A 13448-nucleotide genomic window follows, 5' to 3' on the forward strand; every position below is an offset into this window, starting at 1 on the left:
GTATGTTACAGCAAGCCGTATAACTTTGTTTTTTAGAGTGTTTGCTTCATTATCTGAATGATTTTGTGTTTCAACTAGTTATTTCCCTTTTATTCATTTAGATACAAAGAGAGGAGCGAAATCGAAGCATTGCTGTTTTCAATTCAAACAAAGATAAAAGCCTTGGGTCAACCTTTGTATATTCCACCTGAAGGAAAGCTTGTGCAAGATATTGAAAAGGCTTGGGATGAGCTGGAAAAGGCAGAACACAGACGAGAAGTTGCACTTCGTGAAGAGCTGCTCAGATTAGAGAAATTAGAAAATCTAGCTTATCGATTTGAGCGAAAAGTAAATCATATTAATGCAGTAATGTCATGCTATAGGACAAATAAATCATATCCAAAACATAGAAGATTTTTGAGAAGATTTTGTACTTATTGATCCAAACTTTAAATTTTCTTCAATTACAGAGTATTGTGCGAGAAGGATATCTGAAAGAAATGATACAGGTTCTATCTGATCCTCGATATGGTAGTAACTTATCGCAAGTTGAAGCAACTGTGAAGAAACATGAAGCCATTAGTGCCGATATATTAGCTAGAGTAAGTTTAATGAAATTCAAAGTACCATTCTGTGTAATATACCCCTCTATAATGATAATAGCCTCTTTTAGTGGTTCTTGAAGTTTTGTCTTCCATGGTTCCCCAGAATAGTCTAACAAAGAACTGCTTCATGATACTGAATATTATTACACATTAATAAAGACAGCTCACCTTCAGTGTCTTTGTGTGTAGACATTTGCAACGTGTGTAGACTTTCAGAACCACTGGCCCATTTAATGATATTACTCTCTGGTCCAGATTCATTCTCCACAGTGTTGATGTACTTCATCCATAACAATAGATCCTTTATAACAGCAGTTCTCAACCTTTTTTTGACTCATGGAGCCATTTTTGGTATATAATTTCTGTGGTAGTCTCATAGGCTACTTTTTATTTATTCATCAAAGCTACTGATTTATTTTTATTATTTAAAAATATTTATAATTTTTTTTTCTCAAATTTACTGTTCTTTTTATTTTCCTGGAGTTCTCATGGAGCCTCTGAGGAGTGTACACAGAGCACCAGTTGAGAACCATTGCTTTATAACAATGCTTTTCTCCAGTCCCTCAAACATCACTTTATGAGAGTTTCGCTGCAGTTGTTTTGATAAAATCTGTTGACTTTAATGGCTGTATACTTATATAACACGAGAAAAGTTTGTGAATTCAAATTCACATTTAGTATAAAATCGACAATCATGATGCTGTAAGTCCACGAAAGTTTTTTTTTCATCACTTACTAAATGATATGTGGCAAACACAACACACCTATACGATTTCCTCTTCCTCTAAAATTAGTTTATATTCTCCCAACCAATTAAAAATTACATTTAAACGTTTTATTGATATCTGATATATTATGTATGCACTTTTGTTAAGTATTGAAACTTGTTCTTGTGTTTAGTAATTCATGAAATGTTTGATTTCTATAGGAAGAGAGATTTCAGAATCTTTCGACAATGGCAGATGAACTTGCAAGGGAAAATTATCATAGTAAAGATAGAATAAAACTCAGGTTTGATCAATAGATATTCATGTGTCTAATTTTTCTTATTGTCCATTTTTATACTTTCATTGTGTTTGAAAAGTAGATTTAAATTTTATCTGATACTGTATTTTTAGTGTCTAATGATTTCTTGCATCTTATGTAAACATAGGGAACAAGAGATCATGCAAAGGTGGCAATACCTTCTGGAACTATTGAAGAAACACAAAGCAACTCTGACTAATTTGAGTAATCTGATGGCTATGCTGAGAGAAATCGACACTGTTACTGGAGAGATAAAAGAAATGGAGGTTTGTTTTTTAAGAGTTTCATAATATGTTTCAATATTTGGTTATTTGTTAGTCTCTGGAAAAGTGACCTCTTGAACAGGAAAACATTTTAAGCAAAAGATGTTTTAGCACAATCCACTTTATTAGCAACTGATTACATGTTTAAAAAATAATCTTTAGTCTAACATTGAATATGAAAGTGTAGATAACCTTGCCTAGTGATTCTCCAAAAAATCACCATCGATAAGGCAAATACAAGGATTTTGTATTGTATTTCCTGGTATTTACCTTATTTCTTGGAGCAACATTGAATATTCAGCCATATTATATTTAATCATTAATTTTTAAACTAAAAAAAAAACAAAAAAGGTATTTAAACATGAATGAAAATTAGTGTAAATGGTGTGGAAGAGAGAATTTAACAATATTTTTTATTTTGTTTCAAATAATATTTATAAGAATTTACAAATGGTGTTTGTATATTTATATTAATATGTTTTTGTGCATAATGAGTAAATGCAAAGCAGTAGATGAAATTCATGTATTTCAACAGGCTAGTTTTTATACTGAAGATACTGGACGGCATTTACTAGCAGTCGAAGATTTATTACAAAAGCACAGCCTCATGGAAGCACACATAAGCTCACAGGGCGAGACGATAGCAAAACTGAACAAACAAGCCCAGCAATATGTTACAGATGGACGCAAAGAAGCATCAGCATTTCAGTCAAGACTCAGCAGATTAAACAGTGAATATGAAAAGTAAATGTAGATTGATATTATATTAATTAGTTTCCTCAACACTTTTTTCCTTAATGATGTACAGTAATGTGTAAGCACAATATATAACAACTATTTTGTTTCATATTGCTTATGTACATGATAAAAAACTATGTGAGATTATGGAAAAAATCGTCTATGTATGAGGTTCTGTTTTTGTTGGTTATTTTGCAAAATTATTTTGGACAGTGAAAGTTCAAATATTTCTTGTTGTTCATTGAATTTATGCCTCCATACTTATGATATTTGATTTGAAATAAGCATCATCATAAAGTTGATTGATTTGAAATATTGACTGACACTTATTTTCTCTTCAAACAGCTTAGTAAGTTTAGCTGCAAATCGGCGATCAAAACTAGAAGAATCTCGATTGTATTACAAGTTCGTCCAAGATCATGAGGAAGAAGAGGCATGGGTAATTGAAAAGCAGTTGATTTGCAAAGCTGTTGTGCCTGGTAAAGACCTTCAGGGTGCATTATCTCTGCAACAGAAGCACAAAGTATATATGTGTTATTTTGCATGCATTTTGCTTTTATAATTTCGTTGAATTGCACTTTCATTAATCACCTTATGTTTAGGTAAAATTCACCTTCAGAAGATAAGTTGTGTACCATATTTTCTTAGGCTCTAGAAGGTGAGATCAATGCACGATGGCCACAAGCGAAGAAAGTGTTAGAAGCTGGTGATGACCTTGTTGCACGCCGTCATCCTGAAAGTCGCGACGTTTCACAGCGAATCGATGTTTTGAAGAAAAGTTGGGAAAAGCTTCATGAGCTTTGGTCAGTGAAATGTAAACAACTTGATGATGCCTCTGTAGCTTACCAGGTAATATAAATCTTGATAACAAGTTCTTTAATTTCACAGCAACTATTGGCTCATTTAATGATTGACTTTCTTGAATTTAATTGTATAGCCCTAGGGCTGGTCGAATGAAATGGTAGTGAACTCTTCATTGCAAGTATTCCTTGCATACACACCTATGTGCAGGGTGCATAGGTAATAGCACTCTGACATTTTACTGGTGAACTATTGATCCTAGAGACACACTAATTAAAAAAAGTATCCAAAAATAATGTGTAGTACTTAGACATGTCATTAATGTTGCAAGGGGTTGTTTAGTTATTAAAATAAAAAAATTGACCTTTTATACAGACACTTTGTTCTCAAAAACCCAATTACAAAGTTGTTACCCTGGCAACAAAGAAAATTCCATGTTTCTAACTGCAATATTCACTGAGATATTTGAATTCAAAAAGTAAAGAAAAGTTTGGGGGAAACATTGTCTTAGAAACATTGAATTTTTTTTTGTTGACATCAGGAGAGACAGGGCAACAACTTTGTAATTGAGTTCTTGAGCACAGGGTGACCATATAAGAAGTTAAAATTTTTATTTTAATAGCTGTTCCACCCCTTGCAACATAAATGACATATCTGAGTACTGCACATTATTTGGATACTTTTTCAAAGTATGGAAGTATGCTTTTAGGATCAACGGTTTGCCAAAGAAAATATTGTATGCCCTTCTAGGCACCAATGTGTGTGTGTGTCTATCTGTAGGACCGGTTGTTGAGCTCTATTGTTAAAGATAATGATCAGAAGGTTTTAAATAAATAAATATGATTTTATTTGGTATGAAAACATAGAAATATAGGAAATCACATAACAATGGCTACTTGCCGATTACAAAGAAAAACATTTGATTTTTATCGCAACTTGCGTTGCTAGGTTACAATCATTCGCACCAGAAAAATGTGAAGCACGACGTCATGATTTTTACGCCAGAGGTCGCTACACCCTGTTACCTATACAACATGTATACAGTGGAACCTTCCAAAAACTACCACTAACTGGGCTGAGCAAATGTGGTCATTATTGGGAAGTTATCATTGTTAAAAGGTTCAGCATTTATGAAACATATATTTTTTAATTGCTTGTAGAATTTTGACAATAAGTGCTATGATTAATATAAAAAAATTGATTTGCAGCACATGACATTTATTTTGCATGGAAGATACATGAATTTTTCATGAAGCACTTCACTTGTGATTTTCTATTTTTTTTAATTTCATTCAAAAATTTCATGAAGTGAAATGTCTGCAGCTGCCCCATTATCTGTGTATCCTGGGATATGTATTCTTCTGATCAGATTCATCCTCTGATGCAATCAGCTATTTTTTTTATTCAGGGCAGTATTTTCAGTTAGTGCTTACCTGAGCACCCTTTGTCAAACCAGCATAAAAAATAAGGATTCTGGTCTATGACATAAGCCACTTGCCAATTGTGCTTTGCTCTTTCTGAAATGCATCTAGTGCACCCGTTAGCATCTACTTGAGGAACCTCCGGGGTCCGGTATCACATTTTGGAAACCACTGACATAGGAAAGTGCTTGTAGTTATTTTTATATTCTAAGAGCTTGAAAAAGGAAAAATTCCTTCAAAGCAAATCTTTGAGGTTTATATTTCTTATGTGATGATGCATCATTTTTCTTTCATTTTAATGTCCAAAAGTGGTCTTTATTCATAAATGATTGTTCAGAGGTTAAACTTAATGTTAATCCAATGGGATGCATTCTATTCTAAGAAAATCTGGCCATTGTACAGATTTTACAATTGTTCTGAGGTGACCATTATGGGAAGTTTTACTATACTTGAGAAGTATCCAGTTTTTCCATTGGCTTATACTTTCGGCTATGATTTTTTTTTCATATAGCCATGTTTTTCATACGAGAGAATTCATTCTATTTACATATTTCAGTACCAAGCAGATGCCAATGAAGCAGAATCTTGGATGAAAGAAAAAAGACAATTAGTATCCAGTAAAGATCATGGGAAGGATGAACCCAGTGCTCAAGTAAGTTCATTGTTTTTGTCTAGGGCTGGAAATCAATTTAAATTTTTAACTGGTTTAACAAAAAAATTTAATTCATTAATTAACTTATTAAAATGTTGAATTAAAATTCAGTTAATATGTTCACCATTTATAAAAAAGTTATTGTTAACTGTGTAGTGTTTATTGATGATATAAAAATACATTTTGTTCATTTCAATGCACCTATTCACTAGACGCAAACAGATATAAGAATGGCTTAAGAAATTGAGGCTGCCTGCTAGAAGCAACTTTATATGCTGAACATATTTATCAAATTCTAGAATATTCACTTTAATCTTGTTGTTGTTTTTTCTCAAAAATTGGTTATTTTAGGTTAGTCTCTGATTTCAAAACTACTTTCGATCATACTGTTGTTTTGTGCTTCCCAAATATCAGAATAGATAAAAACAATAAATTTCGGTCTTGTCTTCTAAAACTTCCATTTTGAACTCAATTTGAAACTAAAACCATTACCATTTTTCATTGGATTGACATGTTGAAAAATTTGATCAAATGGTTGATTTCGAATATTGATTCAAAATGTGGTCACTTATGTGAATGCTATATATTAAGACATGTTTTAAGACATCTAATTGGTTTCGTAAAATAAAATCAAGTCAAACTATAAACTTTTAATACAAATTTTAGTTGAATTTTAATCGAATTTATTGATTTAATTAAATCAACTAAAAATTTTAACTGCAATTAACAATTCACACATTTGGCCGAACAAACATCTGTCATTTTTTCAAACTTTAAAAGACACACAATAAAAAATCATCGCTGAATTAGTAAATTGTAAAGGTGCATGGCAACTACATCTGTTAGTTTCTGCAGGAACTTACTTTAAAAGCTTGTAACAGAAGCTGTATGGAATGTTATTCAGTCAACAAACCAATTTCATAAAAATGTAACATAGACCATTATTTGGCCAAGCGCTTCAATTGATCAATTAACCGACCCCATTAACAGGACTAGCATTATTTTTTTTCCATGTTGAAATTTTTTTCTAGATTAATTTGCTATCCACTTGAATATTGATTTTTTTTCAATGTTTTTCCAGGCATTACTTCAACGCCATGCTCGTTTGGAGAGTGAAATAAAAGCCTATGGGTCTGATATCAAACGTTTGAATGAACAAGCCGAAATAATTATAAAATCTGGGATGGCTGCATTGTTTGTAAGTTTCTTTTCTTTAATTCCAATAAAGTTATTTGATTCAGGCAAAAAACCTAGATGAGGTTTCACATGTTTGGTTAAAATTGGTTTTCTGATGTGAAGGTGGCTTTTCCTTTAAAAGATATATAGTTGGATTGATAATTATCAATTGGTGTGTTTGTTGTAAGTCTCATGTTGAAAGTTTTTTTCTGTTTTTCTAATTGTGACCTAAGACACTTGATATATTTCTTAGCTCACAGAATCAGCAGAAGCCCCAGAAGTTGAAGAATGGGTTGAAGAAATAGTTGTAGCACCAGTGGACGAATGGGTAGAAGAAACCGTAGAAAAAGAAGTCACGAAAGAGTTTGTTGAAGACAGAAAAATCCCCCAAGTTCGTGTTCTGTACAGGTTTTCTGGCCAAGATGTTGAAGTTGAGAAAGGAGAGGTACATGCATACACAATTTTTGATGATAAAAACTTGTATGCATATATGGTTCAGAAAAATTAACATGTAAAATTTTTCAGGTGTTGATATTGTTGCAAAAAACAAACTCAGATTGGTGGAATGTTAGGAAATCGAATGGCCAGGATGGCTTTGTTCCAGCTAATTATGTGACTGAAGTGGAACCAAAAATAGTGCGTAAGAGAGGGCAGCGTGTCGTTAAAATTCCAGAGAAAAGGCGCATAAAGAAAACTGTAATGAAAAAGCAAGTTGTCAAGAAGAGGAAAGAAAATATTCCTTATAGTCAAAGAATGTTGAAGCGTTCACCCAGCAAGTCACAGGAATATGTTCAGAACAGACAGAAAGCAATTAATGAATCTTATTCCCAGTTGAACGATCTTTCAAAGGTAAAGTTTTTTCTACTTTTATCACTGAAAATTGGCATACCTCATATTAAAGTTGGGGGGGGGGGGGGATAGTTATCAACAAATGTTAGGATGAATTTATTATTAGCCCTGTGTGGACAATTTAAAATCATGATTTCAATAATTTATATGGAAATAATGCATTGAATTTTGCTTTTTTGTTACTAAAATTTCGCTTAGAAAGATCTGTGGTTAGTCCAACAGACCTGAAGTGTATTGAAATAGTTTTTTATTTAAGTGTTAAGCTTGTATTATCTATTGATTATATTTGTCTATATCTAGTATATGTAATTAGCTACATTGATCTGCAATGCTTACTTTGCTCTCTTTGTCTAATATTTCATCTTTCAAACTAAGCTCTTCCATGTCAAATTCTTTTAAGGGGACGTTAGTTTTGTATACATATTGTGTGTATGGTATACATGTATACTGCTTCATATATATATCTGGTGAGTATAGCTGCATGTATGCAACTTTTTTTTTTGGAAAGAGTTTGAGTACTGATATGTTGGATGACTAATAATGTTGCTGTTTCTTTCAACATCTTTCTCCGATTTCCCTCTTTCTTGGTGTGTGTTGTGTATCTGAAAACTGCTTTTGCATGCTATTTTCCTCATGAATTTGTTGTCTATAAACGTTTGGTGTTTCTGAACTTAATTCAGTACCAGTTGAATTATATTCAAATATATAAATGTTTTATGATTGTTTTTTTACATGCCATTTTTCCTTTTTTTTCATTTCAAGGCCAAATTTTTTTCTAATGCATGATTGTGTGATACAATAAGACATGATTAATTATTGAATTCCTAGCAGTTGCATTCTAATCAATATTGCCTGTATTATTCAAGTTTTCCGTGTGTATTTTCTTAGTTAAAATTGTTTAAAAAATTTGTTTTGATTGATAAACTTTTAGTGTTGTTGATAAAAATATTGCTTGTATTTAAATAATCTCAGTGGATAAATAAATATAAAATATGGTTGCAAATTTGCTTTGCCTTACCAAGAACAAATTATGAAAATATTCGATTAGCTGTTAAATAGTAATTTTTTTGGAAATGAATATTGATTATCTATAAACCAATAGTTTCAAAGAGTACTCAAACCAAAAACTTCTATTCTTAATTTATGATAAATCATAGGCACAAGACTATCATTTTAACTCTGCAATCATAGTACAAAATGGTAGAATTAGCCAGGACAGTAAAATAAGTTTTTCTATTATATATGCTGTTTATACTGAGAAAAGTTAATATTTTTGGTACATCCAAAACAGAAATAGAAAATTTTTAATTTATAAGCTTGATAAATGCATTACCTAAAAACAATTGCTAAGTTTTTCTTTAATATGGTCTTCATCATCAGTTGCAATTTTAAAAAATTAAAAAAATTTTGCAAATTTTTGTATAATCTTACATCATACTGAACTGTAAATTTTTTTTTTTTTTTTTAAATTCAGATGGCTGTAGTTGTAAATTGTATGTCCTAAATTGTTTTTAGCAGTGTGAAATAGAGGTGTTTATAATTTTTCTTCTTCAATATTTTAGGCTAGGCGCTTATATTTGGAAGATGCAGTTCGGTTGTTTCAGTTTTTCAGAGAATGTGATGATTTCGCTACTTGGATGAATGATAAGGTATTGTATGAAATAATACCCTTGTGTATGATTAATATTATCGTACACAAGAATACAGTAAAACCTCTCTTTTGAGGATGCCGGTGAAACAAATATTTTCTTCTGTAAAAGAGGAGGTGACCATTCATGAGGAGTTTGAAATGCATGCTTTTATATTATGCAAAGGGAAATTATTATTTGGCCATAAAAGAGGGGGAGGTGTCCGCTAAGAAAAAATTTTCTGTACTTTTGTATGGTTTTTTTAATGTTGAAAATTAGAATATTCTTACATGCTACAATTATTAGGTGCTCTTTTAAAAGTTTTTATACTCCATTTTCCAGTGCTGATAAAAATATTTATCTGCACTTGTTATTACACCTGTATATCATATACCTTGACTTCTTCATACATTCTGTATATTAACTAATTAAGAGATTCAGTGAAAATTAGTTCTATTATGTGGATACCTGTTTTTTTATGAACTTTTTCTGTAAATTTTTCAGGGTGATGCATTTTTCAAATGCTTAATTTAACTTCAAAATTATCTTGTATCCCATCCAATGAATTATATTTGTTGCAGTTCAGAATTTCAAAACTTGTTCTTTCTACTGATTATTTCTACTGTTTATTTGTTCTGTCTACCTCTTATCAGGAAATTAAAAATCTTGCACACCTCCTTTCTTAACCCTTACAGAAGCAATCCCAAGATATATCGTCAAACTTTATCTGCTTTATTTCAGTCACCCCAAAATATCTTGGGTTCTTTCTTTTTCCAGCCAGTGGTTGATGCCAATATGGCGTCATTGTCAATACATTTTATTATGGGATTATAAGATGCTAGTGGTAGGGATAGAGCCTTGGTTTTATATTTCACGGTGAGAGCGTACTTTTATTTCCAATGTGGCAGTTATAATGCAAATCGGAAAAATGTTGAAAACCACTTAAATGGTTAATAGAGCATATAGGATTTTATATTGCACTCATATCTATTACGCTACTTTTCAGTTCATTCGGGCATTCCGCCAGGAAGCAATATTGGGCCCACATCTAGAAACATTATTGGCTATGAAATATTTGTTTGTCATGCTTTAATTGTATTTATAATTTTATGAGTGTGTACATTCAGTTAGGGCATTAATTGAAAAATATCACCATATTTTAATTGGGTATAAGGAACCGTCCTCCCCAGATTTTTTAGGCTTAAAATTTGGAAAAGTTAAAAATATAGTATTATAAATATATCCAGTATTATAAATAAGAAATTCCTCCTATTTTGCGGACCCAATTTTTGGCAAAAAGGGGTTCTTTATACACGTTAAAATAAGATATATTACTAGAGTAAGTAAAAAGTTCTGAAATCTAAAGAATTGTTTTGGTTAACCTATCGCAGCCAATATCAGCACACTGATTTTTTTTTAAAACTTTCCATAATAGGAGAAGATGCTGACTGCGCAAGATGCCTCTGAAGGTGTTGAGGTCAAGAAAAAAAAGTTTGAGGTGATTTTTTTTTACTTTTTAAAATTATTTTGTGATTTGATTTGTTTTGGAAAAGATATTGGGAAAATGTATTTTTTTCACGTCTTAGATTAATTAATTTTCCAGATCATGGAAAAAATGAATAAGTGATGTTAATAACCTACTTTTACGAAATTAAAAGGAAACGAAAATTGAGATGTATCATGAATAAAGGATGAATCAATTAATTTTATATTGAACATATTGTAATATTCCGTTTGCATACCCGGATTACTTTTAGTGTTTCTCAACATTAATTCAAATGGATGACAACAATGAAAGACAAGGTTTTCCCACTTAAATAATTTATTAACAGTACGTTAAAATGTTTTTAGAATTAACAAAGGAACAAACAAATTTTTCTTTAAAGCGTTAACATTAGAAAATATCACAGAATGTTATTCAAACGTTCTCACTGAGTTGGTTCGACGGGGGGTACCCTTCAGAACTTCATTAGCAGAGTTCTTGTAACTTCTATAATGGAAGAGCGGTCCAAGAATCCGGATCACCTCCTGATGTCAAAGTTCAACAAGAATCGTCCAGAAAGGACGCAAACATGTCCCAAACTCTGTCAGCAATGTTCCATTCTCGATGAGAAGGCGTCCCCTCGTACTTTCACGTGCAGATGACTGAAAGATTAGAGAGATGACCAACTGGAGGAGAAGCGGTGCTACTCCAACGCTGCCGTAGCAAAAATCTGGATCATCAACTCAACAGAAGGAGAGCAACCCTTTGCATGGAGCGAAGCCGGACAATACGCCTCAGCAATCAACTAAGATGTAATCTAATGCAGGAATCAAAAGGTATCAATACTCAGCACACTGCCAGTATATATGGAGAAACTCTTCATCACCCACAATGAATTAGAACTAAGAATTAATAGTACTGAAATCAACATAAACCTTTTAACCAACAATATCTCATTTACATATTTATATGGAATGAAATACTATTACATAACTTTGACATATGAAAATTGGCAACACACAAATTGTCAACAATTTTAGCCTAAACAATCAGCCTAGTTCCATTACTAGGCCTATTGCACATTGAAAATCTCATGAAGTTATTGACTGCAAAGCGGTCCGCAGTCCACAGACAGCACGAAGGTAAAACATCATATTTCCATGTATAATTATATTTGAAAAAACATTAAAAATTTAATTTTATATTGCACATCTCTTTTATCACAATTTCACTGAATTTGACGATGACTCTGTGGGACGACGATGACAGTGATCTGCGGGACCCTACAATCGGGAGAGGAAGGTAACAGGACAAATATCCAGGATCGCCCACACAGGTGTTTACAGAATTTAGATGGGACATCGGCTGCCCAACCTCTTGTCCCATTCCCGTCCAACAGCCTGGAGATCCCCCCCCCCCGACTGCCAGACTTAGCTGGCTCGAGCCGGAACACCAGTGGGTACTTCGAGTGGTTTCCAGTAGCCGAGCGGTCCCTGCGGTCTAAACTAGAAATTTAATGAAAAATGTGAAATTTGTGAAGGATCACAGGTCGTCATGTTACAATATCTTTGAATATGGTAGAGTAGGTAAACTTTGCTTAATAATACTCCTAAAAATTACCAACAAAAAAGACAAAAAGAAATTAAGAAAACTCCTTATGCATTTCAACACGCTATGCATGTTGTCTTCAGAGGATAAACTATCATGCTAACTGAGGATCACACTTGGATCTTAATTTTATCTCACCAAATCTTAACTCTTGGTTGCTCAGCGTAAAGAAAAAATATATGTCCATGTTTGTCAAGGACAGAGGTATATTTTCTTTAACAAACAGTTCATTGCCATGTTTGAATCTTGAAGAATATGTGGTTTACTTTGAGTGTATTTTAAATATTTTCAAAATACAGTAAAACCTTGTTAAGTCGCCACTCTGGCAAGTCATCTTTTTTCTTCAGGTCTTTCCAGCTTTCATAGACAACAGTGTTATTAAACCCTCGTTTACTTGTCACTAATTTCGGTTAACTCGTCACCATGAAAAAGTTTGCAAGAGAGGAACAGATAACTTCTATGGCTTCCTTAAAAAAAATAGCTTGTTAACAACATTGCCATGTGCTTAAATGTCACCATAAAAGCCTTCCAAAATGGAACAGTTCGGGTAACAAAAGTTATGCTGGGGAAGCTCATTTGCCAACTAAAGTTTTTGAAATATTTGGGAACTGTTCGAGCTAGACCTGGTTTTTGCATGGGCTTCAAATATGAACAAATTAAATGTGTTGAAAAACCAGACATTTTTTCCGAAGTTGACGTCTTCTAATGTGTGCTTTTCCCTAACCCGGGCCCTCCACACGTCCCTCAAAGTGGACTCTGTGTTTGAGATTACCTTGTAGTTAGCATGTGAAAGATTACCTTGATAAATTTTACCAAGATTACCTTGTAGTTGTTTCATTAACTACTGATAAAGAATTAAAACACTAAGATTAAATTTCATGTGTATGTAAAATTGATGTGCAGTAGTTCTGTTGTGAAGAAATGCTAACTAATCTAATAGTTGCTCTGATTAGTCTAAATTTAAAAAAAAATTACTATTATAAACCAAACTGTACCAGTATATTTCAACACAATAAGTTAAGTAATAAAAGCTCTAAAAAGGTAAAAACTTAATTTTTTTTTTTCTTTTGCAATCAATAAATTTTAATAATATTGTAATTTTAATTCATATTTTAATAAATGTTATGTTACTTTAAATTTATACAATTTTCACAGTATTACTCATTGAAGTCGTCACTCCGCTTAAGCCGTCATAATTTTTCGATGACATGAGGTGACG

At 32.3% G+C, this 13448-nt stretch overlaps 1 protein-coding gene across 4 annotated transcripts in view; it reads left to right on the top strand.

Annotated features, from left to right (window-relative positions):
* The window catches only part of kst (spectrin beta chain, non-erythrocytic 5 kst), a 153996-nt gene that overhangs the window by 81619 nt on the left and 58929 nt on the right, over positions 1 to 13448 (top strand). For all 4 annotated transcript variants that reach the window (XM_089245872.1, XM_089245887.1, XM_089245895.1 and 1 more), the window contains exons 9-21: positions 102 to 327; positions 450 to 581; positions 1513 to 1595; positions 1738 to 1876; positions 2409 to 2617; positions 2957 to 3134; positions 3260 to 3460; positions 5390 to 5485; positions 6567 to 6683; positions 6915 to 7106; positions 7187 to 7510; positions 9073 to 9159; positions 10574 to 10636. In XM_089245872.1, the coding sequence (XP_089101998.1) occupies positions 102 to 327; positions 450 to 581; positions 1513 to 1595; positions 1738 to 1876; positions 2409 to 2617; positions 2957 to 3134; positions 3260 to 3460; positions 5390 to 5485; positions 6567 to 6683; positions 6915 to 7106; positions 7187 to 7510; positions 9073 to 9159; positions 10574 to 10636 (2047 nt within the window). The remainder of the gene's footprint in view (positions 1 to 101; positions 328 to 449; positions 582 to 1512; positions 1596 to 1737; positions 1877 to 2408; positions 2618 to 2956; positions 3135 to 3259; positions 3461 to 5389; positions 5486 to 6566; positions 6684 to 6914; positions 7107 to 7186; positions 7511 to 9072; positions 9160 to 10573; positions 10637 to 13448) is intronic.

This window comes from Pholcus phalangioides, unplaced genomic scaffold (genome assembly GCF_987345545.1).
Source record: "Pholcus phalangioides strain wild (caught in Gottingen) unplaced genomic scaffold, Ppha-v1.0 ptg000003l_1, whole genome shotgun sequence".
Lineage (NCBI taxonomy): Eukaryota > Metazoa > Arthropoda > Arachnida > Araneae > Pholcidae > Pholcus > Pholcus phalangioides.